At 48.8% G+C, this 27,698-nt stretch overlaps 1 protein-coding gene across 1 annotated transcript in view; it reads right to left on the minus strand.

The window, feature by feature from the left end:
• Positions 1–27,698, minus strand: part of CNTNAP2 (contactin associated protein 2) — a 2,020,421-nt gene that overhangs the window by 20,827 nt on the left and 1,971,896 nt on the right. The window contains exon 22 of the mRNA XM_079149276.1: positions 6,997–7,236. Coding sequence (XP_079005402.1) covers positions 6,997–7,236 — 240 coding nt within the window. The remainder of the gene's footprint in view (positions 1–6,996; positions 7,237–27,698) is intronic.

Here is a 27,698-nt window from a genome sequence, read left to right on the forward strand (position 1 = left end):
AGTGGAAAGTGTGGTTTCCCAGTACCCAGGGCCTGAACAGAAATGTTCTGGAACCTGCTGGGCTGGTGGTGGTTGGGTGAAGTTGTCTCAAATACCATATTCCAGTGGTTCCAGTTACCTGGAGAGGAGCCTGCAGCAGCTGGGAACCGAGTGACTCCATAGGCACACTTTGACTCTGGATCCTCAACCCTGCCTTCCTGACCGTGGGCCTGGGCAAGAGGAGAGCTTTGGGCGTTAACCACCTTGCACTTGGTTGGTCCACCGCTTCCCTCTGCAGGGGCGGGAGGATCCCCAGTAGGGCCTCTCACTATCAGACACCCCGAGCTTTAGGGCCAGGAGCCAGACGGCTGAGCATAACAGTGGCCACAGCTTCGAGGCCTGTTCTCTGAGGTCCTTCTGGGGTGAGAGGTACCCTGTCATAGACCTGGAGGCCTGGGCTGAGAGTATTACCCGCATGCGCCACAAACCCTGCAAAATAGTAGCAAGCATCATCTTCATCACCGGAAGATCCTCGGGGAGAAGCCTGGTCCTAGCGTGCCTGGTCTAGCCTGATGATATTCTAAAAAAGACCCCAGGCGGGGGCTGTGGCGGGATGTGTCTGTATCAAATGCCACCAATGTGACAAAGCAGCCCAAGGCCCAGCACAGACGCCCTGGGAGGCAGCTTGGCGCAGTCAGCAGCCGCTCCTTAGTGCAGGAACGCATGGCATCGGAGTCTTGGATCCAGTCTTTCTGGTGTTTGTTTTGCTTTTACATTTTATAGAACGTGCGTGGCCATCTGCAGTTGGCGTCCTGCTGGCAGGTCCTTCCCCTTCCAAGGAAATAAGATTCCCTGAATTTGACAGAAAGAAACTAGAGCTGCAGAGATTCTGAGAGGTGAATCACAGCAGTTGCCCGGTGTTCTGTGACCCTTCGAAGGGACCAGAACTCAGCACGGGGTTGCTTTTTCTGCCTGGTAACCACTGTTCTAAAAATGCTCCTAAGGGCCACACAGGGATGTGGTCAAGAACTAGATGATACTTATTATCAAAGGGGGAAGAAGGAGGCAGAGAAGCAGGTGAACTGGATGTTTCTAATGGAGCAGGCTGGTGTGGGTCAAATCCACTGTGGCCACCACGTGGGGGGATCTGCTTAGTCTCCACATGCGGGGCCCTGGGTACAGACCACTTCTCAGTGTCTTCTGAGCTCCAGTCCTGCGGGAACCACCTTCGCCTTTTCTTTCTTTCGTAACCATAGGCAACTCAAGTGTGTTTTATCTCCTTATTTTCACCAAGAGGACCCGATGTGTTAATCACACACGTGCATTGATAACACTTGACACCTGCAGGTAACTAGTACCGGAGGAGGCTCTAACCTGCCCTCTCTCTGTCAAAGGATGAGGAACAGGGACTGGGGAATGTGAAACACAGCCCAAAGCCAAATGGGGACCATGGCTTGGACAGAATCAGGGCTGAAAGAGACATGAAAGGAGATGACATTATTATGGAGTGCCATGTCTATTCCATTTTTTTACAATGGTTTGGTGACCCCCCTACCAAGGCCACCGTCCAGACACAGACTACGAGGTAAATCACACCACTTGGAGTTGTATGCTGCACGGTCTGATGAACTGTAAATGTCCCTCATTTTTGAAAACACGGACAGAGCCCCCAAAGCAGCAGTGTTCCAGTAGGGAAAAGGATCTTATTGCCTTGGACTGTATTTTCCATTTTTATCATTTGATATCAGCTAAGACACAAGAATAAATGTCTGGGAAGAGAAAGATCACAAGACCTTAGGGTAAATGTCTGGAATTCCAATTTCCATTCTAACCCCAGGTTTCTGCAAAACAGATACCTGGTAGAAGTGTGAATTGGGTAGCCCTGGCGGGTCACTTAGACCACAGGACTCTCTCTTCCTCATAGCGAGGCACATAGTTTATTTTCAGAAATGTACACACTTCATTGTAAAGCAGCATCTTTTCTGATCATCTTCAAATGAGGTTTGCAGCCAATTCAAAGCATCGAATAACCCTTCACAACCCCCTCAAACAGGCTGCTTCCAGGACCAGCATCCTCCGTCCTGCCTGGCTTTCCTCAAAGCTGCTGGGTCTGGCTCTCTACTGTGCATTTCCTCCTTTTTTTTTTTTTTTTTTTTTTTTGATTCACATCTGCTTTTCCAGTTTCGAACAGGCAGGTGAGCTCTCCTGAAATCTAGATGAAGCGCTCTTCTCTGTGGGAAGCTTCCTTAGGAAATGCTCGGAGGAGCCCGGTCCACTCCCAGCTCATTGCTTTGGTCCTTTTATTTGTGACTGAACTACCCAACGGCTCCATTGGTTTTGATAAACTATGTCTTTTTTAAAAAATTGTTGGGGCATTTAATTTTTTATTTTGGTAGCCTTAGTTCTGAGGGCTTACCTGTGGCCCGTCTTACTTGGCGAGCGATCGTCAACCGCGGCTACCGGCAGGAATCACTTGGGAAGGCTGCAGATCACAGCAGCCACGCCCAGAGGGTCTGTTGGGGTCGCTCAGAGATGCAGACTACAAGTGGAGACCTTTCAGAGCTCCCAGGTGATTAATTCTAGAGTGCCAAGGAGGTGGAGAGTAGCACTGGTCAAACTCCATGTGCCAGGGGCAAGTCCCCTGGGACCCTCTTAGAGTGGAGCTGGGCCAGTGCCTCTGGGCGGGGCCTGAGGTTCTCCACTTCCAACCAGCTCCCAGGCGAACCGAGCTTGTCTGAGACCAGTTATGGGCATCTGCTCCTCCCATCCCCAGGTCGGGCAGTTCTGGCCACTGTTCCTGTTCTCCTCCTAACCCCGTGTAGACCTCACAGTATTCACTGGAAGGAATGGGGCCATGGGGGCCGTGCTGTCGTTGGGTTTCTGAATACCTAATAGCAAGGATTCTGATTCTGTTCTGACGTCAAAGATGATCTGGAATAAACAAAATGCTCAACTCAACACCGGGGTGATTGCTGATGTAAGGGCCCACATAGAACCCCAGGGCAGGCATGACAAGCGTTCAAAACCTAAGCTAGTTTGGGCTCAATAGATGGAGAAAGAAATGTAATTAGAGTATCTCTTATCTGACAGAAGGCAGAGTGTTCTAGAAAGTGAAGCCACTATCACTCTTTGGGGTGGTTTTCTTCCAGACAGAACAAGAGTAAATCTACTATCCTTGCCCTATTCAGGAGCACTTTATGGTCATGAAGAATGGATCAGGACCCCTTGTGCCTGCATGACAAGCATGTCATAACACTCTCATCTCTCCTTTGTTCTGGAAACCCATGTGTTCTTACATAAGCTTTTCCTCTCCCTTCCCTTCTCCCTATAAGGTAGGTATATAGACCTTTTGTCTTAAGCATTTATTAAGTTACTACTTTTGTAAGCTCCTTACTGCACACAAATAAAGTTTTTTCTCCTATTAGTCTGTCTCTTATCAGTTTAATTTGCAGGACTCCAGGCATAGAACTTAAGAGGGTGGAGATGAGTTTTCATCTTTGACTCTGGGCCACTGGGGGATGCTCTTAGGCACCTCCCACACATTGCATATGTTCTCTGCCCCTTCTAGCCCTTCACCCACATTCCCCCATATTCCTGTTTACCTAAGTGAAAACACACTTTATGTGTTATGTTATTTAAATGATTATGTTATTTAAATGAGTCTCTGCCTTGTAGTTTGTAAACTGTTTTCTACCCTTTTAGTAGAGTTAACAGACACTTAAAAATTTTTTTCTTGTGAGCAGTTCTCCAATTACTGATGTGGTGGATGACTGGATCAATACTGCAACTAATCAACCCTGGTAAGAACTCTCCACCAAGAGCAAGTGGAAACTTTCCTGCCAATGTAACTCATATCACAGAGCAGAGGCCAACCTTCACAGGTGGGCCACAGAATCCTCATCTGAACATTGCATTCTAACAGAAATGTGTCCTAACTTGCATGCATTTGCAAGAATTGATTAGAAGGAGGCAGTCATCATGCATAAATCATGACTTTAAAAAAAAAAAGTGAACTTATTTAGTCCTACGACTACATCTCACACACCTAAGAGCAAACGACTGGCTGATCAGGTCATAATGAGTAGCGGCTCGCGTTGGCCGGGGCAGCATCTAGATGTTTCCAAATCCAGTTTCTTGGCAGCTGACTGAGGCCGCACAGGCCCCTGGCCTCTGGCAGCATCTACCCCTCGCAGCCCAAGAGCCTGTGCCTTTCACAGAGCCCCCATCAGCTGGTGCACCTGGCATCTGGAGCAATTTATCTGAGAAACTGCTGTCTTTTCTCCGTCCCTCCCTCCTTTCTGCAGCGGGAATGCCTTCCTCTGTTTCAGGCCGCCCACAAGGAGAGCCCAGCCCAGCCTGCGGACTCCCTGCCGCAGGCACAAAAGGGAATTCTTCCTCTGCCCTTGGCCCCCGGTGCCCTCATCATGTCACTGGAACCGAGTGTGGGGAACAAAGAGGGTTGTTCAGTCTGCATTTGGCTATTCTGATGATGGTGGACTCTGGCTGCAGTCTAGCGTCAGGAAGGTTCCAGGCACAATCTGGGAACAACCCTGGCAAGGAATCACGGCGGCCAGAGCTGAACGTGCTGAAGCTGATAAAAACTAGGCAGGGCTGGACCCGACCAAAGCGACCAAATGCACGCTGTTTATGTGACGAACTGTCCCAAATGAGAAGTCTGCATCAGGGGAGGATTAGGAGGCCTCTATGCGACGTCGAAGCTTCAGAGAACAATAACAGAACAATAACCGTGATTATGATTGACATAATTGGAGCTCAACTCCATCTGATCATGAGTGAGCTAAGTGATTTAAACATACCCTTTCACCTGGAATTCTGCAAGTGAGGTCTTATTGTGCCACTCCAGAGATGGGGGGGGCTGAGGAATGGGGTGCAAAAGCTGCCTCACTGCACCCCGCTGGGGCTAGGCAGTGGTGGGCTGGGATCGAGGCCTCCTTCCTAGTCCTCTTCTTGTCTTTGGGGTTCACACTTGGAGACCCACTGCAGGCTGGGCTTGGAGGTTGGGTTGTCACTTAGAAATTTATGTCCCCGATACATTGTTGGTGGGACTGCAAATTAGCACAACCACTCTGGAAAGCAGGGTGGAGATTCTGTGGGAGACTGGGAATGGAGACGTGGTATGACCCAGCTATCCCACTTCTTGGTGTTTATCCGAGAGAACTGACATGAGCACACTCTGGAGATCCATGCATACCCATGTTTATAGCAGCGCGATTCACGAGAGCCAAGCTACGGAACCAAACTCGGTGCCCATCAATGGACAAAAGGATAAAGAAAACGTGGTCCATATGCACGATGTGGTCTATAAACTCAGTCACAAAGAAGGATGAAATTGTGTCATTTGCTGGTAAATGGATGGAACTGGAGAACGTCAGGCTAAGTGAACTAAGCCAGACTCAGAAAGTCGGATGTTGAACGTCATCTTCCATATGTGAAAGTCAGAAAAATAAAATGAAAGAAAAAGGGATCTCATGAAAATAGAAGGGAGATTAGTAGAGCAAAGGAAGGATATTGAGAGGGAGGGAAGAAAGAAGGAAAGGGACAGAACTGAGGAATGGAATCCATATAATTATGGCACATGCACGTGTGACTATATCACAGTGCATCCTGATTTGATGTTTAGTTATAACGACCAGTAGAATAGAGGAAGGGGATGCACTAGGTAATAAAATGGAGCAAATTATGTTACATGTATATAAATATGTCACAGTGAACCCCGCTATTATGTACAATCATGAAAAACCCCAAAGAGGAAAGATACCATGTGTCACAGAGGAGGGGAGAAAGGGTAACTCTCATACACCGGGTGGGAATTTAAACTAATGTAGTCATATGTAAAATGAAATGGACTTTCCTCAAAAAGGTAGAAATAAAACCACCATATGATATAAGGGGGAAAGAAGCAGAGGCACAGAAAGGCGAGGGGAGCCACCTGTGACTTGTATGCGAACCAGGCTTGGTTGAGCTATTAGAAAGGAGGACCTGGCCTCAGGACCTGCCTGGGTCATCTGGTTATCCTGCCTTGGTTCGCTGTTGAAGTTCAAATGCAAGCCCTGGATGGGGAGTGACTGTTGGAGCCACCGGCTTGCTTGGCTCCAACCCTATCCTGATTTTCTCGAAGAAGCTCCTGTGGTCCCCTTTGGATCTGCACTGCTGTACGCAAACCAAGCACGGGCTCCTTTGTTAGAGCCAGACCTTACAGATGGCTCAGTCTGCACGCCCCTGCCTTTAAGATAATTCTGTCTTCTGTTGTTATTTCTGATAAATACATTTCCTAGCTTTTATTTTGCAGCCAGTCCATCCCTCCTACAGGAACCCTTTCCCTCGCCCACGCGGGACGTGAGGCAAGAGAAAGGTTAGCCAAGTCACCCACTGTGGATTCAGGAAGAACCAGGAGCAGAACTGCCATCGAACAGTTTTCTACCACTCGGGGTTACATAGACATTGCATTTTCATCCAATTACTTTTGCTTCCAGGGGCTACATCTTTTCACTGAAGCACTTGTGCTTTCAAATGACAGGTCTTATCACCTGCGGAAGTGGGGCCACATCCCGAGCTCCGTAAGCCTACACACACCTCTCAGGACCGGAAGCTACGGATGAATTCGGTAAGTGCTGGGAGGTGGGCCTCTGCCCTGCTCTGGGTGAGTCTCTTCTGATGCTGGAACAGGGCCGCGGGCCGCGAGGCATTCGGATTCCGTCCTCCCAGTGGTGCTGGGGTTCCCAGCTGAGGCATCTCCTAGTTTAGGAGGGTGGGTGATTCCTGCGCTCTTCACCCCTGACTTCTTCATCCTGGCGCAGAGCAGGGGGACAGCGTGGCTTCCGAGCACTGCGCAGGTGCTGCTGGTGCTGGCAGAACTCTTGACTCTGCATCCCTCCGCCCTTCCTCATCTCCCAGCAGAACTGCCAGACGGGTCCTGCTGTTGACCCATTTTAGGGTGGCAGGGACTGAGGTTTTCAAGAAATAAAGCAATCAGCCCGAGAAGGCCCCGAACTTTACCTGAATCCAAGTGATCAAGGTGCCAGGGGTCGGTGGCGGACGACATGGGGGAGAGTGTCAGCGGGGAGGCCCCGCAGTTGGACTCGACCAGCTCTCCCTGGATGTGCACCTGGGCCGAGGTGTTTGTCTGCCTCAACGCAGCCTTGAGCGGGGCGATGTTGTTGAACTGGACTCTGGAGAGGCAGCCTGTGAATCCTGGGGTGTTGTATTTGTGAATCTCCTGGTCGATCTTCCCTGTTTCTAAAAGGAAAAGGAGAGAGAGAGTTTCCATTAGGTTCCGGCTGCACAGTAGACTTGTCATGCAGTGCTTGTGCCTCATCTGACTCTGAGGTTTGAGCTGTAGATGAAATATTAGTGCCTACTTAAATCTCAAGGATGCAGACTTCTTTGGGAGGCTGAGGCAGGAGGCTGGAAAGATCAAAGGCAGCCTCAGCAAATTAGCCAGGCCCTAAGTAACTTAGTAAGACCCTGTCTCGGGAAAAAAAAAAAAAAAAAAAGAAAGGACTGGGGATGTGGCTCAGGGGTTAAGCACCCCTGTGTCCCTGTGTTCAATCCCTGGTTAAAAAAAAAAAAAAAGAAAAAAATAAAAGACAAGACTTCACTGATCATCAGAATCTAGCCTTACTATAGAACATGGGGTGGTGAGAGTAAGACTATTGGATAAAGCAAGCAAATACTTTCCTAATTACCTTTCAGCTGCTTTCAGATGTTGCTGAAACTAGTAGCACTCATTTGGTTTTGACTGATTTTTCTCCTTGTTTTCTCCCATTTTCCCTAACCCTCTTGGATAAACTGAACAAGGCTCCCTGCTCAGACCTCCTGTTCTGTTCTATACTTTTTTCTTATTTTCTCCTTCAAAATTATTTTTCTTTTAAAGAAAAAGAATTCCTGTGGCTTATAATTGGGAATATTCCTTTTTCAGTTCCAATTCTCTAGGAATTCTGAGATTTGTAGAATCCCTGCTAACATCTGATGGAGGATCCGGAGTCAGGAGACGTTCCCAGTTCAATCACAAGCCCACAGCCCTCCCCATCCGCCACCCCCTGCAAGCTGAGAGGTTATCATCTCCCCAAACTCACCCCCGGTTTCAGGGTGACCTGAGTAGAGGCAGCTCAGTGTCCTGGTGCCCAACGGCCACAGCTGCGCTGCCGGTTAAATCACGAGCATCTTTTGGGTCCTCTACCCTAGTTTTAGAACCCGACAGAAGCTAATGTTGGAGAAATCTGTAAATGCTTAAATGTGTCAGCTAGTGAGCCCGGCAGACCGACCCCAGAGCCTACAGCCAGGACAGCTTTCTGAGCTGGGAAACAGTGTATTTGGTAACAATGCTACAGTCTATGGGAAGCCAGGGAGCGTGTGTACCTGGTGTGTGCAGGGGACCCGCACTGGAGCTAGCTACTGAGGAAAGAGCATCCAGGCTGACAGTTCCGGGGCTTGTCATGGGGAACTGGGAGTCTATGGGGCCGAAACAGCACTGAACAGGAAGGACCCCCGACTGCCACGTTAAGATGTAGAAAACTCAGACATGCTCAAGGCACAGAGCTCGGTGATGGGAACCGCATCGCAAGCAAGACTCCAGGTAGCCTTCTAACCCAGCAGCTGCTCTGCCCAAGTGCTGGAATGGGCTGCCCAGGCTCCTGCGAACTCCCTGGGCTAAAGATCCCTCCGTTCGCCACACGGCTGAGGCAGGTCATGCCGAGGACCTGGATAAAGTGCCCGGCCGTCCGCCCACGTCCTCTGGCCCTCGCTTGCCTGGTGCCAAAGCCGCGGTATCCTCTATAGTGAGCGGTTTTGGGTGTGGGTCACCCTGCCAGAGATGTGGGCAGGGAGCAGCTGACTCCAGCTCGGTTTCCCAAGGTCTCGGCATGGGGTCCTAAGCCTGCAGAAGGGCGGGCTTCCCTGCCTGTTTTAATCAGTTTTTTCACTGCTGTACCAAAATACCAGACGACCACAATTTTAGAGGAGGAAAAGTTGATCTAGTGCTCATTTCAGGGTCTCAGTCCACAGATGTCAGCTCCATGGCGCTGAACCCAGGTGTGGCAGAACAGGATGGCGGCAGAGTGTGGCGGAGGAAAGCTGCTCAGGACGGCCACCAGTAAGCAGAGAGAGAGCGCTCCTCACCAAAGACACACTCCCAGGGACCGGCTCCTCCAGCCACACCCCACCTGCCTACAGTTACCCCCCAGTGAACCCCATTAGGGGCTAATCCACGGGGCCGAGGCTCTCATAACACAATCGTGTCACCTCGAAGCCTTCTTGCACGTCTCGCACAGGACCTCTTGGAGGACTCCTATCCAAACCATGACCCACCACATCACAGAAGTGAGCTGTCTCAAAGCCACATCGATCCGAGGGTTCTCCATGGGCTTCCCACTCCTTAAGGAGATGGCCCCAGGGGAGGGACACTCGCCACAAGATGGACATGGGGGAACCCAGAAATGGGCTTCTGATGGTGGACAAGGCACCAGAAAAATAGTGGTGGCAACAGGGGCTTTCGGCGTCAGACTCGGGCACTGGGACCTTGGTAGGAACGTGAGTGGTATGGCAGAAGGCTGGGGGCGGTGGCAGGAGTGAGCCCGTGTGGATGATCTGCCTGGACCTTCCCATCGTTTTGGGAATCTTTCACTCCTTCGTAGCTTTTCTCCTTTCTGTGTTTTCTCCCTGGTAGGGAAAATCCCTAGAATTCAATTGTTGTTCCTTTCCTGAAAGGTGATCTGGGTGCAAAAACAGGAATTCTAATGCCCACAGGAAAGCAGACCCAGTATTTCCAAATCCAGATGTTGGTGTGAACCTGGCTAATGTGACTCCTTACTAAAGAATCTAGGCTGGGACGGGTTCCCCTGGGGGACAAGTGTGCAATAGATGCTTCTAATTCTTCAGGACCTAAGGGTTCCAGTGTGGGCCATGGGCTAACAGCAGTGTTAGAGTATCTACTATGCACTGAGGTCGGTCCATGTGTGGGTGCTGAGCTGAGCCCTCTGTATGCAGTGTTGCAGGGCGTCCCCTAACCACCTGTTAGAGTTCAGATCTCCCCCCCCCCCATTGACCCCAGAGGCACTCTATCATTGAACTAAGTTCCTAGTCATTTTTGCTTTTTATTTTGAGACAACAAAAAATATCTTCAAATGATAATACAGTTGTGCAGGATGATCTTAGACTTGTGATCCTCCTGCTTCAGCCTCCTGAGTCACTGGGATTATAGGCATGCACCACAGTGCCTGGCTATAGTCTGGATCTGGAATATCCCACAAAGCCCTGTGTGCTCAAGTTCTGGTCCACTGGGAGGTGGTGGAAGCTTTAAGAGGTGAAGCCCAGTGAAAGGAATTCAGGTCATTGGTAGCATGCTCTTGAATACCAGGATATAAGACTTCTCTCTCTCTCCCTCCCTCTTCCTAGCTGCTGTGAGGTGACAAGGACTTTCCCACCATGGGCTCTTGCCATGATGTGCTGTGCTGCCACAGGCACAAGCAACAGGGCCAAGCAGCTATGAACTGAAATTTCAGAGACTATGAACCAAAACAAACCTTTCCTCTTCTTAAGTAGATTTATCTTAGGTATTTGTTACAGTGATGGAAAACTGACTGACACAGACTCTCTGAGCTGGATAGGATTCACTCCACAGAGGAGCAAACTGAATCTCATCTGAATGGGAAGTCAAACATTTTGCGTTAGCCTCAATTTCTCTCCGAAAAAGACTATCTTATGTCATTTTCATATTTTGTGGATTTTTTTTTTTTTTTTTTTTTGGTCAGTGAGCCTATAGAAATGGCACAGCGAGGTTTTTAGAAGAAATTCTATGGTTATTAGAATGCTCAAAGACCATGTATCATTTGCCAAAGACACATTTTTTAAAAATGGGGAGAACCGATGTCAAAGCTTGGCCAGTGCCATTGGAAGCATCAGCAAGCTCTGTAAATGCTCATCTGGAACTTGAGTTCTCATTTCTTAAGAGCATTTTCAGGGCTGGGGAAGTGGCTCAGAGGTACAGTGCTTGCCTGGCACGTGTGAGGCTGGGGACTGATTCCTCAGCCCTACAAGCAAAACATCTTCAAACGATAGTACAGTACAGTTATCATGTTAGTGCCCTCGAGTTGATCACAGTGAAATCATGGTCGCCTGGAGAATGGACGAGGCTATTCTCATACTGAAATCAAATATTAAAATACTGTTTACCCTAAGAAAACGCTTTCTGTGTTGAGGTGTCTTGGCCAAGACATGACATGGGGAAGTGCTGCCCTACAGGATGCAGAGTTTGGAAGTGTAGCGCAGTCACTCGGCAGTTAGATGCTCACACTGCCATTAGTCCTTTCATGTCATATATCCGTAGCGATAGGGGTCGTGGAAAAGAGCCCACTTAAAATATGAACGCGATTCTGGGCGAAACCTTGCAGAAAGACTCCCGGGACACTCCCTGAGGCTTCTCCAGGGCGTTAGCCAGCTTGCCGCTCGCGCTCTGCTGCTGTGTGCCAAGTGGCAGGCGGGGGAGTTGCAAGAAATGGAGTCAACAGGGGACAGGGCGCGGAGGGGACAGGGCGCGGAGGGCGGCTGCAGAGAAGGGAGCTGCCGCAGGCTCCCACCGTCCGGGCCTGAGCGCCTTCTCCCAAGAGCTTCCTCCTTTAGCGTTCATCCTTTTTGGATGCCAAATATCCTTTTTTTCTTTTTCTTTTTTTTGAGGGAAGGATGTGATATTACAAAATACAAAACAGCCTTGTAAACTTAACTGCTTATTTTTTCTGAAATGGAGTCAGAAGATCTTAGGTGTCGATGAGACCTGAGTTTTGGCGAGCATCCGCTGTGTGAGCGTCCCTGTGGGGCGGGCTGTGGAAGTCACCCGTCCTAGAATCTGTGGGGTCTGCAGAGATGTGGGGCCTGCAGAGAGTCCTGATGGGGCTCGCCAGCGCTCCTCAGACCGTAGGCACGACTGGCCTCAAAGCACTGCCCAGCCCTTGTCCCTTCCCTCTGCTCTGGACTGTGTCCCCTGGTGACACCAGGGTGGTTGTAGGCAATTCACAGACTGGGAGTTAAGCAACATCCAATCATAGTGTGGGATGATTATTTCCGGCCTTGGTTCCCTTTCAGTCCTTCCATGAGAGTCCCAGGTCGGCTCACGTGGGCCGGGAGGCGCCTCGCACCACGCCTGGACTTGCGATCCCCTTTGCACAGAGAGAGCCGGCCTCAGACCCGAGGCCTCGGGCTCTGTGTCACTCCTGCCAGTGCCTTAGCACGGCAGCAGGTGACACTTGTCTTTCGTTTCATGGTCCTGTGAGGACATTTCCCTTTGACATACACTTTTTCCTTTCGATAGGAATTTATTTAAGCAAAATGGTGAGTCCACTTAAAGGAAAACATGAAGCACACAAGAGTAAAGGAGTCCCCGGAAATGGAAACCATGTAACAGAAGCGGTAAGAATCGAGCCGACTGTCCAACTGGGCTTTTAGTCAAACATAAGGAAAATGATATTATGAATATAGAAAATGGATAGAACTAGAGACCAGTTTGTTAAGTGAAATAAGCCAAACTCAGAAGGTCAAGGCCGCATGTTTTCTTTCATATGTGGAAGCCAGAGAGGAAAAAGGAAAAGAAAGGCGTATGTGTGAGATCTCATGAGAATCAAAGGGAGATGAGCAGAGCAGAGGGGCCAGGGGGTGGGGGGGGCAGGGCAGGGGGAGTGCGGGGGAGTGAGTGTCAGATCGAATTGTCATTCTGTGTGCACGCACGAGTGTATGTCAGCAAATCCCATCAATATGTACAACTATGATCCACCAATAACAATGCAGAAAAGTTGTGCTGATCTTGGGGAACATTTTTGGGGAGGAACCTGATGCTCCTCGGAACCCCTTGAGATCTCCCTTCAGAGCCTGTTTGTTCTCACGGAGCCCACCCTCTGTCCCTCTGCTGACACCGTACCAGCCAGGTGTCACCCTAGAACAGCACAGGTTCCATTCATAAAAAGAGAGCCCTTAGTGTCTTCGCTGGATTCTCCGCTCCGGCTACCTGACCCGGGTCTTCCCTCCCTCCTCAGATGAGCCAGATGCCTGCATTTATGCCTCTGCTGGAGTCACCCAGTGCCAGCGGGAATGGATACCACCAAACCACACATTTAACAGTCATGGAGGGTGTGATTGCACAGGACGGGAGCAAGTGCTGGGAAATTCGGCACAGCCAGTTCACTGTGGTCAAAGTGTGAGTTTCGTGGGGCAAACAGGTGTGGAACGTGAAAGAGGAAAGGGGTCCCTAGGTCACTGTCTGTTATCTCCAGAATATGACTACCTGGAAATCTTCCTCTCTCGCGGAAACTGGATATTGTCATATTGCTCTGAGAGGGACACTGTGGAGGCTGAGAGTCCATCACTCCACACCTTCCCAGGCCTCGGGGCTTTCAAGGCATAATGGAACACGTGGGGAGTGGGTCTGAGACCACTGCCTGGGTGATGTTCAGATAGTTCTTAGAAAATCAGACTGAAATGCGATTGGCGAGTAGTCTCCTGACAGGTACTTGCAATCATGGTGAGGTGCTGCTGAGCGGCAGCACCCCAGACTATGGCTCCTCGTGTTCCACGGAGGGAAGAGCTGGACGTGGGTTCACCGGGCCAAATGTAGTTTTCCATTCTGCCTCCATTTGGCCCTAGCTGTATGGATAGGAGCCCGAGTGGGTCAGTGGAATAAATAAATGGGAAATACCCCCCCCCCCCACACACACACATACATACACACACACCACAAACACACATACACACACACACATACACACACATACACACACACATACATACACACACCCCCCCACACACATACACACACACACATACACACACACACCACACACACACACACCACACACACATACACACACACACACACATACACACACACACACATACACACACACATACACACACACATACACACACATACACACACACACACACATACACACACACATACACACACACACCACACGCACACACACACACACACACACACACACACCACACCCAAGAGCATAGTCTGAAAAAGCAAAATAAAATAAATTTCATCCCTCAGTTCTAATGTGATCAGATGACAAGCAGCAGGCAGGGCATAGGATGCTGGTGTCTAGGTTCCACATGAATCCCAGGCTTCTGTTTGTGATCAGTGATGTCTTGTGAACCAGCTGATGATCAAAAGATGCACAACCAGAATTAAATCCCTATACATAATTGACATTTATCATTATGTACTATGCCATTTTATTAATCCCTTAAGGAAAGACGCTAATAAAATTTCATTGTGTTATTAGATGCTTTTCTCTCTCTTATAAAGGCAGGCAGGACTAAAATATGCAGGTGCAATTTAAATATCTCTTGACCTTCAGCAGGTGCTAACTCAATTACAAAGAGGCAGGATGCAGGAGAAGCAGAATCTTTGTTCCTTGGACAACTGCATCAGTTGTATTTTTACTTGTAAATCTTTTTCTAAGGATTGATAAAACAAAATAGGATGGTTTGTGATAACAATGAAAAGAATGATCTTCACAAGAATGTTCTAGACTACCGTAACATTTTATAAAAAGGTAAGGTGCCACAATTTCATTTGCATCACCTTATCACCATTCCTGAGTTTCCAGGGATATTAAACAGGCTGAAATTGTCATTCCTATACCCAAAATCAAGCCCCAAAACAGAAAGCTTATCATGATCACAGGGTAATCTTGTAATACAGTTGTGATACCACGGCATGGAGACCATTGCTACAAAGAGAAGACAGAATCCCTTAGATGCTTCCCGAACACTAGACATTTTGCATTGTGCAGAGCCCACACCTGAAAGATGGATTTTCCACTTTTTTTTTTTTTCTGGGTATTTCAAGTTGTCAGACAGAAAAGCAAAAGCCTAGAAAGAGCTGGTGTCCCATTCTGCAACCGAAGGTGCCCTGTTACTTTGCAGGAGTTTCTCAGAGCTAAGAATAACAGGCTTTGCTGGAAGTAACGTGGTCTTTCAGGAAACTCAGCTTACCTGTCTGTCAGGTTCAGAGCCGGGTGCTGTGACTTACTTCATGGGTTGATTGTGGCTCTGAGCTGCGGGGTGGATGCATGCCGTGGGGCCTAGCTATTTGCTACTGCAAAGCAGAGTGCAAATAATGTGAGTGAGGACTTGGATCCTGCGAGCTAAAAATGAACAGAAGTACTTCTTACTCACTGGGGTTTATTCCGCTTTTGTTTTTGCATTTTTAAATTATTAGTATCAGAAAACTGTCAACCTGAAATGTAATATGGACATAATTTCTTTGTGTGTGTACTTTGTTTCTGCTGAAGTCTTTTGCTGTTGCTGTTTTAGGTTTGCAAAATCACGTGGTACGGTAGCCAGCCACCTAGGGGAGAGAATTTAGCTTCCAAGTTTTCTCCTCATTTCTCTCCAGGCCACTGAGAGGTTTTCCAGCAGGGGCTCATGGGACGACAACCCCCTGAGCCGCAGAGGAACTTGGGGTCAGGGGGAAAGGCCGGGAGGAGGGTGTGGACCCCATACTGTTTTACTACAGCATAAAGAAATGTGGGCAAGAAAAGAGTGTTGGCAAACGTATGAACTTCCAGGTAATGTCAAATGGAATGATTCGGTACGATGAAAAGTGGTTTTCTTTCTTTGTTCTTTAGAGACCCAGGAGGTTTCTACAGCTATCTCACCAAGAGGAAAACGTCCTCCGAGGACGGAAGTTGCATGACAGTGTAACGATCAGAGCTTCGGGAAGTGGATGTTGAGGTAGAAAAAGAAAGTGATGCTCTTCCCGGGGCGAAGAGACCACCCAGGCTCCTGTCGAAAGAGGGGCAGGACAGTTTCCAGGAAGCACACTGTGCTACATAAATGACACAGGAGAAATTCAACTCCTGGGACCATGCCATGCAGAATGGTGTTCTGAAGACAAAGTCCAAGTACTTGGGCTGAACCTGAAGCCCCAGTGGATCTTTACATAAATTAGAACTTTACAGTTGCAACCACTCTGGATGCCACCACGGAACAGAGTCCAAAGATGGATGCTAGGGCTTGGGGCTATAAAAGTGTGTTTCTCCCCACAATACCTTCTTCCTTTCCTTTTAAGTTGACTCATTCATTTTCAGATTGGGGCAAGAGTCTACTAGGTTGGAGGACACTGCAGAGGCCATAAGAATCCAGCAAAGTATCCTGTGAAGTTTCTTGTGACACTTTTGTGTCAAGAGCTCATGGAAGCATGAGTTGTATTTTGAAGACAGAGGCAGGATGAGATGAATAGGGGCTGGAATTGGATCAATGGGGTGGAATCCACTCCAAGAGAACTTTCATTATCTTATTAATATGGATAAAAACATCAACAGTGCATTGACCAATGGGTCATATGGTATTCGGTGAAAAGGGGTGACTATGCAGGAAATGACAGAATCCTGTGCCAAAGGGACTTTGAAAGGCCAGAATGATGGTCTAGGTCTAATTAGGTGAAGTTTAGCAGAAACGAATACCTAATTTTTATAGTTGGAAATGCCACCTGTCTCCTCTCATCCCATCACCTTTAATACCAAATTGTAAATGATACAGCGGGGATAGCATGTCATCTTCTCCATCCCCCGGACTAGGCAATCCAAGGAACTAGAAGTAATTCAGGAGTTGAGAATGACATATGGTTGAAAGAAGAAAAGAATGGAGTCTCAATTCTAATCTGGAAAGTGGTATCTGAGGCTGTCCCTTGGATTAAGTCCAGAGGGGTGTCATCACTGGCCAAGAGGACAGTCAGGAACTAGAAGTGCACAGTGGTCGGCCTATGAAGACAGCTGAAAGAACTGTAGGCATTTAGCATGGAGAAGACGTGGAAGCTCACCACCTCTGCTGTCAAACACCGGAAAGGTTGCCAGCCTCGGGACAGGGTTCACACTTGTTCTGGGACGCATTAATCTACGGAGATCCCACCGGAATGTGGGACCAGAGAGTAAGTATGAGATCCGGCCAGCCAGGGTGGGTGTCAGGTGAGCAGCCCTAGAAGCACGGTGATGTTGAATTGTATGTCCTGGATGTCATTCCAGGGAGTCATGGTGGGGGAACTTAGGGACTAGACGGGGGAAAGCCTTCCAAAGGAGAAGGCAAGCCACATCACAGCAGCACAGTGAGATGGCTCAGGGACTTCTGTTATCCAGAAAAGAACACCGAGCCCGAGGGGCTGAGCAACCTGGCCCAGGTCACTCAGCCGGAATGTGGGGCAGGAGCCTCAACCCTGAGGACCACGGGGACTCCTGACTCTGCTCTGCGCTGGAGGATTTGGAGGAGGGACGTTTAGGAGTTCCCTTTCTGGGGTCAGCCTCAGAGATACTGGGTACCAAAAGCTGATGGGACCAGAAATGTACTGGGGAGGCAGAGAGCCTTGGAAATGGGCATCCTAGGTCCTTCTGACTGGACTGGAATGGGGTTCTGGGAGGGGCAGAGATGCGTGAGTTAGGGCAGGAGTCTCACAAACCAGCTTGATTTTTGCTCCCCCCACCTCCGCTGGGAGTCTGCTTCTTCCATAGGCACATTATTTTTTTTTTTATCTGTTCATCTATTCTTATTTAAATCATAGGTCCCCAAATGGGATTTAAAGACAGCCAGCACATCTTTATATATCTTGCAACTTTAAGCTTTTCTTTCACAGAATTAAAAATCCTTTAAATAGGGGGATATATTACAACAAACTGCATTTAAAATTAGGTTCTGAATGGTGTAATGATCTTGCTGAAAGCGCTCAGGTCAACTCAAACTTCTTTCAAAAGTTGGAAGACTCGTCTACATAGGGACCAGAGGCTGGATTGGCCATTCTGTGGCTGGCAGGTCTCGCCCCTTAGGGCTACTCCTGAAACATGACTGTCACATCATAGCAATGGCCGCAGTAAAGATATCGTTAACAACAGGAAAGGACAGCAACATTTCTCTGGAACCCTGACTGTGAGGTCTCCATTGTCCTTAGGCCTTGACCTGAGTGCATACTTAATGGCAATGGCTGAAGAGTCATTGAGCTATTGCCACGTATTCGATGCATGCTGAGCATTATAAACGCAGCACCGTATTAACTTTCACAGCAACATGCTATGGTAGGTGCCCTTGCTCACCTGTTTTGCCTGATGCTTTCTGAAGTTACTTAGGAAGTGCCAGAACGTGAACCCTGGAAATTTGCCTCCACAGCTCAACATCTTAACCATCATTCTGCTTCGAGACCCAAGGAGGCCTCCTGAAGATTCAACTGGGAGCCACCTCTCACAAGTTAGGAGCTTCCTGGGCTCCAAGAACCCTCTTTAGATTTGCATTTAATACTTAATTACCTAACAGCTGCAACGGCTGCCCCTATCCCAACTTTCAGACAATCCACTTTAGCTGAAGGTCTGTCGCCTTGCAAACTGTTAATTGCTCAAGACTATACAAAGTGCAGGATAAGAAAGAAGGAAGAATCTGAGGCAGGCACCGAACCTGCAGCTGCCAGAGCCTTCCAGGGCTGGGGGCTTAGAAGTCTGTCGGTTTGCATTTTATTCTCAACCAAAGACAAGTGCTTTCTGGAGTGCTTGCTGGGGGCTTCATTTTCAGCTCCCAGGGTGCTGGCTGCATGCTTATTTCCCCAATAGGGAGCCTCCTCTGGTCCTGCCATCATCTCCACTCTTCTGGCTGCCTGAGCATGTTGATGGCGGCTTCTGTTCCACTTCAGAAGGTGCAAATCACAGCGGCTGGGGCACTTGAAGGAAATGCGTTTTCTCAGCACTGCTGTCTTGCTCTCCCTGTGTGTGCTTTGTTTCCAAGCGGATAGGAACTTAAAATAGCTTAGGGGGCAATTGCACTGCTCTCTCTTTAAAATACGTCACTGTGACTCCTACCTGTCCTGGGGAGGTGACATTTCTCTGGATAACCGAGGGCTTCATTCTCTTTCATTTCAGTATTCTAGCTGAACATGTGCTTTCTTAGGATGTTTTTATATTAAAACATACTTCCTTCCACCTAACCATTCATTTTTTAATTTCGGATTTTAAAAGAAATTAAAACATTTTTTGCAGGCTTTAAAAGTACCGTGGGCCCTCAGCCTTGCCCACTGAGCTTAACGGATATGTTGGCCCCACCAGATATGTTTCATGGCTCTTCTCCATGGCTTGGGGCTTTACTTCCCAGTTTTTATCATGTTTATGCTGTTTTCATCATGCCGTGGAGACAGCAGGGGAGTGGGCCTTATTTGGTGAGGTCATCTCTGACGAGGGTGGCTCTAACCCCACCACTAGTGTCCTTATGAGAAGAGGGGAAGACACCCAGGCACACACACGGCGGGGAGGGCCCGGTGAAGACAGAGGCAGGGACTGGAGTCAAGCTGCCACCAGCCAAGACTGCCAAGGACCACCAGCAACAGCCAGAGGCTGGAGGAGGAGTTTGTTCCCCTGAGTCCCCAAGATGGGACCAAGGGTGCTACAGGAGCCAGGGCCCTTCACAGGTCCTCATCTTCCTCCCCAAAAGGCCAGCACAGGAAGACAGCAATGACCATGTCAACTGAGGTCTCGCGTGCATGTTTTATGCAGGTTTGACTCGGAGGGAAAATCAAGCCAACCCTCTGGCTTCACTTGCTTTTAGTTGACTTTTACAAAATATCTGAAGTTGGAGGTCACACAGCTGAGCAATTTATTTTTAGTCTCCGATGAACCTGTGCTGAGAGGACACCTCTGACCTGGGGTTTTCCAGGGACTTGGAGACTGCTCCTCTTGGAACTGCAGCTTGGGCCTGCACAGGGGCCGATGTTGGCATGAAAGGGTCGCCAAGCTCACCTATGCTGCCATTTTCTGATTGTGTATCCCACGAGGAGCCTTGAAGATTTACATGTGTGCAAACCACTCCCTGCCTCACCTCCATGGCCTTTCCCCTGACCTCAGACCACCAGCTTCTACATCTCATAAATATCCCTAAGCTCTACCCCTGGGGGGCTGGATTTGGACCCCAGTCTCCCACCTCCACGCCTGGCCACCTTGTAGATAAACTCTCTTGATAAACTCCTTGTCTCAGTGTTACCGTGAGGTGGGTAGAATGGGCCTGGTTTGGCAACAGTGTGGCATGCTGAGCAAGGAGCACAAACTTCCTCCACCGCGCAGCGCCTCCCTGACACGGTGCTACTGTTAGCGCCCTCCTTTTACCCTGGGGACACCTGCAGACCTTAGATATCCTCACACTTCCCTGACTCTGCTCCTGGCTGCTGCTTACCAGGTTCTGGAAGTAGAATACCAGGGAGCTGAATGTAGAGTATACAGGGGTTCAGTTCAATTTCCAAGAAGTTCAACCAGAGTATGGAGCCCAGCTGCGGCTTGCACAGGGCCGCCCCTCTGCTGCCGGGACAGCCTGGTAGCAAGGGGATGCCCTGCTGGGAGGAGGTGCAGGCCAGCCACCTATTCTGGCAAGAGTCCCTCACTCACGGAACCTCCAAGTCCTCAAAGCTTGCTCCCCTCCTGCTTTCACTTGGGTCTGCTCACCGGGCCTGCGAATTCTCGCCACAGCCTCCTGAATGCCGTCTTGCCCTCCTTCCTGGGTTCATCCTCTGCCCTGAGATGCAAGGAGTTTCTAAACTCATCCATCCCCCTGCCTACCTTGGGCAGAAAGCACGTGCTCCACTGAGTGACCAGCCTCCAGCCTGGTGTCCCCTTGTGCCCCGGGGGTCCAGCCCCCTGGACGGTCCCCAGGCTGAACCAGGCACTTCCCTTAGCCTCCCCAAAGCAGGCAGGAGGAGCAGGCCTTGCTGTATCGGTGTGATCACAGGTTTTCTCCCCTGCTAGGCTGCACGCCTCCGGGAGCAGGCACATGGCTCCTTGTAACTTCCTCACATAGTGTGTGCTGCCCCTGGAACCTGGGTTCCCCCATCAGGAGGTGAATGAGGATGTGTTTTTCCTGTTTATACAACTTCCTATTTTCCAAAGAGTCATTCTGATTTTTCTTCATACACACACTGACTGGAAAGTAACTGTTTTGATTCCATGTGTATATTTATTTAATCATGCTTCCTACATGCGTCCACATTTAGTTGAAATCGGGAACATTTACTAATATTTCCTAGACCAAAGGTACTGTGAGGTGTAGAGAAACAGGTGAGGTACAAGCTCCTGCAGGGACCTCATAGTCAAGATAGGCGTTACGCCAGGGAGGAGAAGGCCATGGTGCACATTGCCGAACCAGAGGAGAAGGCTGGAGCAGAGGATCAAGGCGGGTCCGCAGGGGGCACAGGACCGATGAAATGGGCATGGAACCAGGCTACAAGAAGGAGGAGAGAGAGAGCGAGACAGACGGACCTACCCACCCCACTCCAAGGAAACCAATGGGCAGGTTGTGGGACCTGAACATGGCCAGGGACAGAGCCAGCGAAAGCTGAAGGTATCCTGTGAGATGTATGCACAGTGCCTTATCTTTCAGATCAGTTTATCCTGGATTTGGTGAGCGTGGAGCTCCTCTTAAGATTTGTTTTTAGTTGTGGTCAAAAATTTTTCAGGCATGGGAAAAGTTCAATTTGAGATGTGGAAGTCAGACGTGCTGACACTGATGAGTCAGATCAGAGATGGCGCAGCAGAGAGTGGAGGCTCAGGCTGGGAGGCCATGACAGCAGCGTTGAGTGAGGGGCGAGGGTCTGACTGAGGTCACAGGCAGCGAGAGACAGGAAGGTAGGGTGTCAGCAGAGACTTTCTTTCCTCCTTATTTATTTTAAATATATTTTTAGATGTTGATAGACCTTTATTTTATTCATTTATTTATAGGTGGTGCTGAGAATCAAACCCAGAGACTCACGCATGCGAGGCAAGTGCTCCACCACTGAGCCACAGCCCCATCAAAGTTGGAGACTTTGTTTATAAATGAGCATTTAATCAAATTTGCCCTTCCACTGTCTATGGGTTGACAAAGAGGAGGAGATGCTGATACCTGTCAGGAAGGTACCAGGCGGGGAAGAGAAATGTGACGGGAGATACTGCTTGTTTAATAGGCAGCAAACGTTGGGGCTTTCTCGAGGGGGCTCTGCGGCCTCCATATTCACCTCTTGGATCTTGGTTAAGCTGGAAGTGAGCCAAGGGGCGTCAGCTGTCAGGAGCCGGGTGCTGCAGGGTGACCTGCCTGGAACCATGGCTCTCCATGCCTGTCATTCATCCTGAGGATGAAACTCCGAGGCTGTGAGTTCACGGCTGAAGACAGCTTGACAATTTGGAGGGCTCATGGCATTTTTTATGATACACTCCTCTTAATTTTCAGTCCTTCATGGCTGATATTACAAGTGAGTGGAAAGGTCATGTGCTGAGTGAAATGGAAGGAAGTGCAGACACAAGGAAACCAATGCTGGTTTGAAATAGGAAAAGTGTGGAAAGGTCAGAACGATGAACACGAACAACACACAAGTGTCACTGGAGTGTGTATGTGACCCTATATGCACCTAGTTATCCTTTCAAAATAAATGATAATGGTAAGCATTAAATCTTCTAGTTCATAAATGAGCTCTGTTAAGTAATTGTTGCAGGGTGCAGAGGTTGCCAACACCTGTCACCGGTCCCCAGGGGCCTAGGTCTTTATTTATTTATTTTTTGGTACCAGGGATTGGACCAAGTGGCTCTTAATCACTGAGTCACATTCCCAGCCCTTTTTATTTATTTATTTATTTATTTTGAGATAGGGCCTAAGTAGCTGAGATTGGCTTTGAATTTGCAATCCTCCTGCCTCAACCTCCTGAGCCTCTGGGATTACAGGCATGTGCCACCGGGCCTGTTGGCCCTATGACTTTATAACCACAAGTAAAGGCTGCTTTGTGTGGTTCCCTGACTGATGCAGACAGTCCTGTGTTGGATCCTGTTCCCCTTTAATTATACGCTATAGTACTTTGTTATCAAGGATGTAACCTTCTTCTGGAGGCCAAGGGATATGATTCCAAATAATTTGATGTTGATTTGCAGCCCCAGGGAAAGCCAAAGGGCCTCATAAACTTCAAGTCAAAGTGTTCCCTAGTGTTGTCCACCTATGGGAGCTCTGTGCTGTCCCATTATGTATTATACCTCTTAGGTTCAGAAAGCCTGCGAACAACTGGAAGCAGATGGATAAATATTGGCAACAAGCTTGTTTCTCAGTAAAGGAGGAATCCTGGTGTGGGCTTGCGTTGAATCACAGACGTTAAGTGCATCAAGTTAATCTGGCAATTAACACTTAGAAGGGAACACAGAAAAGGATGCCAACGGAAATGATCTTGTAATGAAATCTCTTAATGCTCTCAATACTCAAAGACCTTGGGGAGGGTCTGGGCAGTGAGTGTCCACAGTGAGCTGGGGCTGACGAATGAAGAAATCAGCTTACTTTATCTGGCTTCTCCAAGTCGGAAATCATGGTGATGAACCCTAAGGCTAATGATGCCAATACCTGTTAACCTTTTACTTCTCAGCGGGCGTAGACAATAACAGCTTTAGAGGAGTCTCCTGAAAGCCAGGCCTTCCTTCTTTCAGTCAGTTTTGAGCTTTTTGTGTTTTGTTCTGTCTTGTCCCGTCAGTAATGATGTTCCTGCCTCCATATCAAAGCGGGACTGAAGCCTGCGTGATGATCCTGGGGCCAGGGCCTCTGAAGCGAGTGGGGCCGTGATTTGCCTGCGGTCCAAGCTGGCAATGTGAATGTCTCTCCAGCTGGGTGGGCTGGTGATTCTGGGGTGCCTTTGGTGGCATTGGAAAGAAAGGGACATATGAAAAACATGGCTGTTTTCAGGACTTGGGTGTGTCGCCTTTGGAGGAGCTTTGGTAAAAAGGAGCTGCTAGGGAGGTTGTCCCAGGGAAGGGAGGGGCTTCAAGAAAGGGAGAGGACGCACCACCTCCCAGACTCCCCTCGCCCCCCAGGGTGGAGCTGAGGCTGCCAGACCTCTCTTCTTCTGGACTCAGGAGCGCAGCTCCGGGGGAGACAGGCACGGTGCAGAGGAAGGATGCTGTCTCCTAGGTCCCAGTGGATCTCCATTTTCTGGTCCTCGGTCCTCGATGGGAGCAGCAGCCTGGGCACAGCCCAGAATGATTTCCTGGGCTGCTTCTGGGATGTGTCTCCATCCCACCTGAGCTGAGCTAGGCAATGTGGCCCTGTCTGCAACTTCTCTACAGAAATAGTTCACAGAAGAGTGTGCCTTCGTCATGAAGAGAAACCAGAAAAAATGTGACAGAAGAGACATACTTGGAACTAAGGTATGCTTCAAAATATTGGATGCTGGTATTTGCATGACAGGCTTAAAATCAGTCTATTTTTGGTTTATGAGACGACACAGTAGTCTCCTTGAGTACCTCTCAGCACCTGCTAGGCTTGCCACCAAATGCTTGGATTTCCTGGGTTTGTCTGACTTTCTAAATGGTACAAGGCTGTGGGTTATCCAACCGTGTTATTCTGAGGCACGCATTGCTTTTATCTCAAAATAACATGAAATTAAGGTTAAAAGTTAATTTCCCAGCCAAACTTTGGTTCCAGTATAGGAAGATTTTGATGCTGACAGCTCTGCCCGTTCTGATTGTATTCAGATGAGAATCCTTGGCAATAGCAATACCAGACGCTGCAACAGAAATACTAATGGAGTATAAAATTGGAATTTGGGGCTTACTTTTGATTCTTTGAATCAACTTCCCTAAGGCCTAATTTGCATGCAAAAATGACCTGTTTTAACTGTCCAGTTTGATGAGTCTTGTGGCGTATGCTCATCTTTGTAATAACTATTGCAGTTAAAATATAAAACATTTACATTTGAAGTTTGTACACATTTCTTTTTTGTTTTCTGATGTGTGTGTGTGTGTGTGCGTGTAAGAGAGAGAGAGAGAGAGAGAGAGAGAGAGAGAGAGAGAGAGAGAGAGAGAGAGAGAGAGAGAAATTCCTCCCTGAAAATGAGGATACTTAATAGAAAATCCCACCCTAGTGTAAGGCTCCTGGTGATAATTCTATTGGAGACTTTTAATAGTATTGTCATTTGGATAAGAAAATTCGTAGACCAGTCTAGCATTGTGCTTAAAATTAAAATCTGATTAGACAATGTTGATTTGTAGAAGAGGTCCCCTCAACCCCCCCTGCCCCCCCGGCAAAGTAAGCCTTGTTTCTATTTTTTGAAGATTTCTCAGAGACATGTGGAGTATTCATGGGCAGTGAGGTGGTCTGCTACGCTCGCCTTCCAGGCTGGGGGGATGATCGCTCCATAATCCACACATTTGCGTGTCCAGCTGCCCCCATGTGCCTTCTGTGTGCCTAAGAAGCGAGGGTCCCCCACTCTGCAAATAAGACCAGATCCAGTGTGTCTGCACGTTCCCACTGGACAGTTCACGTCTGCTTCCTATGGGACCCAGTCCTTTACACCCCTCTTCTGTAAGATGTCCATGTGGAGGATCTCCCCATGTTTCAGAGAAGCACCCCACAGGGTCTTCATTTCAGTCTCTTGAAATGTAACTTGGAGCCCGAGTCCGCCTTGCTCTGAAGGTGGCCCAGAGCAACAGTCTCCCAGATGATCTCCCGCTACCACTGGTTCCATCTCGCCGCTGTCCACACGGCAGCCAGGGTGCTCTTACACGTGGACCGTGTCCCTCCACTGTTGAGGCCTATCAGTGGCCTCCAGAGGCTCTTAGAACAAGATCCACGCATCTTCCCACGGGCCACGCAGCCTCACGTGAACGGCTCCCACCTGGTCTCCTGCACACCCCTGTACGTACCAACCAGGGCAGAGATGCATCGCCCCTAATGTCCACTCTTCCCTTGACAGACCACCCAGATCTGGTGACGCTCCCAGCCTCCTGTACAGCTGGGAGCAGGAAGGAGCTAAGCTCCTGGGTCTCGTGGTCGGAGGAAGGGGGGAGGCAGGCCATCTCTGCACATTCTGGGAACGAGTCAGTGTTTATGGGACGGGATGAGCAGATGTCGCCACAACAGCGGGATCCATATATCCTTTTTTTTTCTTTCTTCCAGTTCTCAGTCCTGGTATAAAAAGGGTGGAGCCACCTCATGGTTCAGAGGTGACAGGATCCTTCTGAGTGACTTAGCAAATCTGCAGGAGATCCAGATCTAAATTCATAGCATTCACTGCTCTCAGGGAGAACTCAAAGAACCCCTCGTCTACAAACACCAATTAAATGGAACTGGAACGTGTGAGTGCAAGGAGAGCCCTGACCGGAGACAGACTTGATCTGCGGCTGGTGCTCCTGGAATGACTTGTGATGTGACTAGGAAATGTTGGTTCTGAAAATGAGACGACCTTTGAGGGAACTGGGCTGAGTGCACTCTGTGGTTAGAATACCTAGTGTCAGAGAGAGTGTATCGACCCTGCCGGACACAACGACGGTTCCTGGACCACAAACTGCCCAGTCAGTTGGATGGACATTAGACACTGGCTGCTACAGAGCAACCTCACTAAATCCCGAGATCGACACCAGGAGACCCAATACTCGGCGAGGCTATGGTTTCTTCATGCAGATATCACCCTGTTACGCAAGGAATTACGGGGCCAGACTGGAGTCCTGGTCCTGCCATTTGCAGTTTTATGACCCTGGGCAAAATTCCTTAACCTCTGAGCCTCAGTTTTAACACATAAGTTGGGCGTCTGTGCCTCTCTTTTCCACACTCCCCATATCGAATCCATCAGTAGGTGCATTAACTGTAGCTCCAAAACACATCCAAGGTCTGCTCTTTTTTTGTTCATCTCTGTTAACTTTCTTTCAGCTCAAGCCACCACACCTCTCCAGCGGACTCTGGTAGAGGACTCCCCTCTGGCCTCCCTACCTCCACTTATACTCTCCCCATTTTTCAACTACGGAGTCCAGGTGAAATTTTAAAAACCTCCACTGACTTCTCGTTAACAACTCATAATAAAATCCAAACTTCTCACCACTCCACGATCCATGAGTTCCTTCCTTTATGAATTGGCCGCTGCCTCCTCTCTGATCTCAGTCTCTACTTTTCTCCTCTTTACTTGTTATCTGCAGCTGCACCATATTCCATCTGTTCGGGAAAACACTGGCCTCTTCTGGCCTCAGGTCTCTATCTATCTATCTATCTATCTATCTATCTATTTTAGATGTTGATGGATCTTTATTTTATTCATTTACTTACATGCGGTGCCGAGAATTGAACCCAGTACCTCACACATACTAGGCAAGCTTTCTACCACTGAGCCACAACCCTAGCTCCATGGCCTCAGGTCTTTGCTTCTGCTCTTCCTTTTTAACTAACATCCTGTTCTTTCATCCTTCAAGTCCTTTTAGAGACCTCACCTCGTCCTTGCTTTGCTGCCTGTCATCCTTTGGGTTTTATTTTCTTCAGTGTATTTATCAACAATTTAAATCATTTATGTATTTACCCACGGTAAGGGTTCATTTGGATTGTCAACTTGATTGGATTAAGAGCTGCCCATGATTAAGAGGCCTCTGGTGAGTCCATTAGGGCGTGTCTAGGAATGATTGGCATGTGGGATAGGAACTGAAGTGGAGCCCCTCCCGAAGTGGAGCCCCTCCCTAAGTGTGGGCGGCACCGCCCAATAGGATGGAATAGAAGCCGGAAGACCAAGGAAGCAGATGCAGGTGCAGCTCGGCTCTTCTTCAACAGGTTCTTGATCGCTGCTTCCATTGTCAGAGGATACCGGACTCTCGCTTCTTCACTCTTCCAAAGCGGGCTCTGCCAGTGGTTCTCCAGGGAGCTCCAGAAGTCTAGGTTGGCACTGTTGATCCCTCTTGTTCTGAGGCTTCCTGTCTCTTGGACTGTGC

Source organism: Sciurus vulgaris, assembly GCF_902686455.1.
Source record: "Sciurus vulgaris genome assembly, chromosome: 8".
Classification (NCBI taxonomy): Eukaryota; Metazoa; Chordata; class Mammalia; order Rodentia; family Sciuridae; genus Sciurus; species Sciurus vulgaris.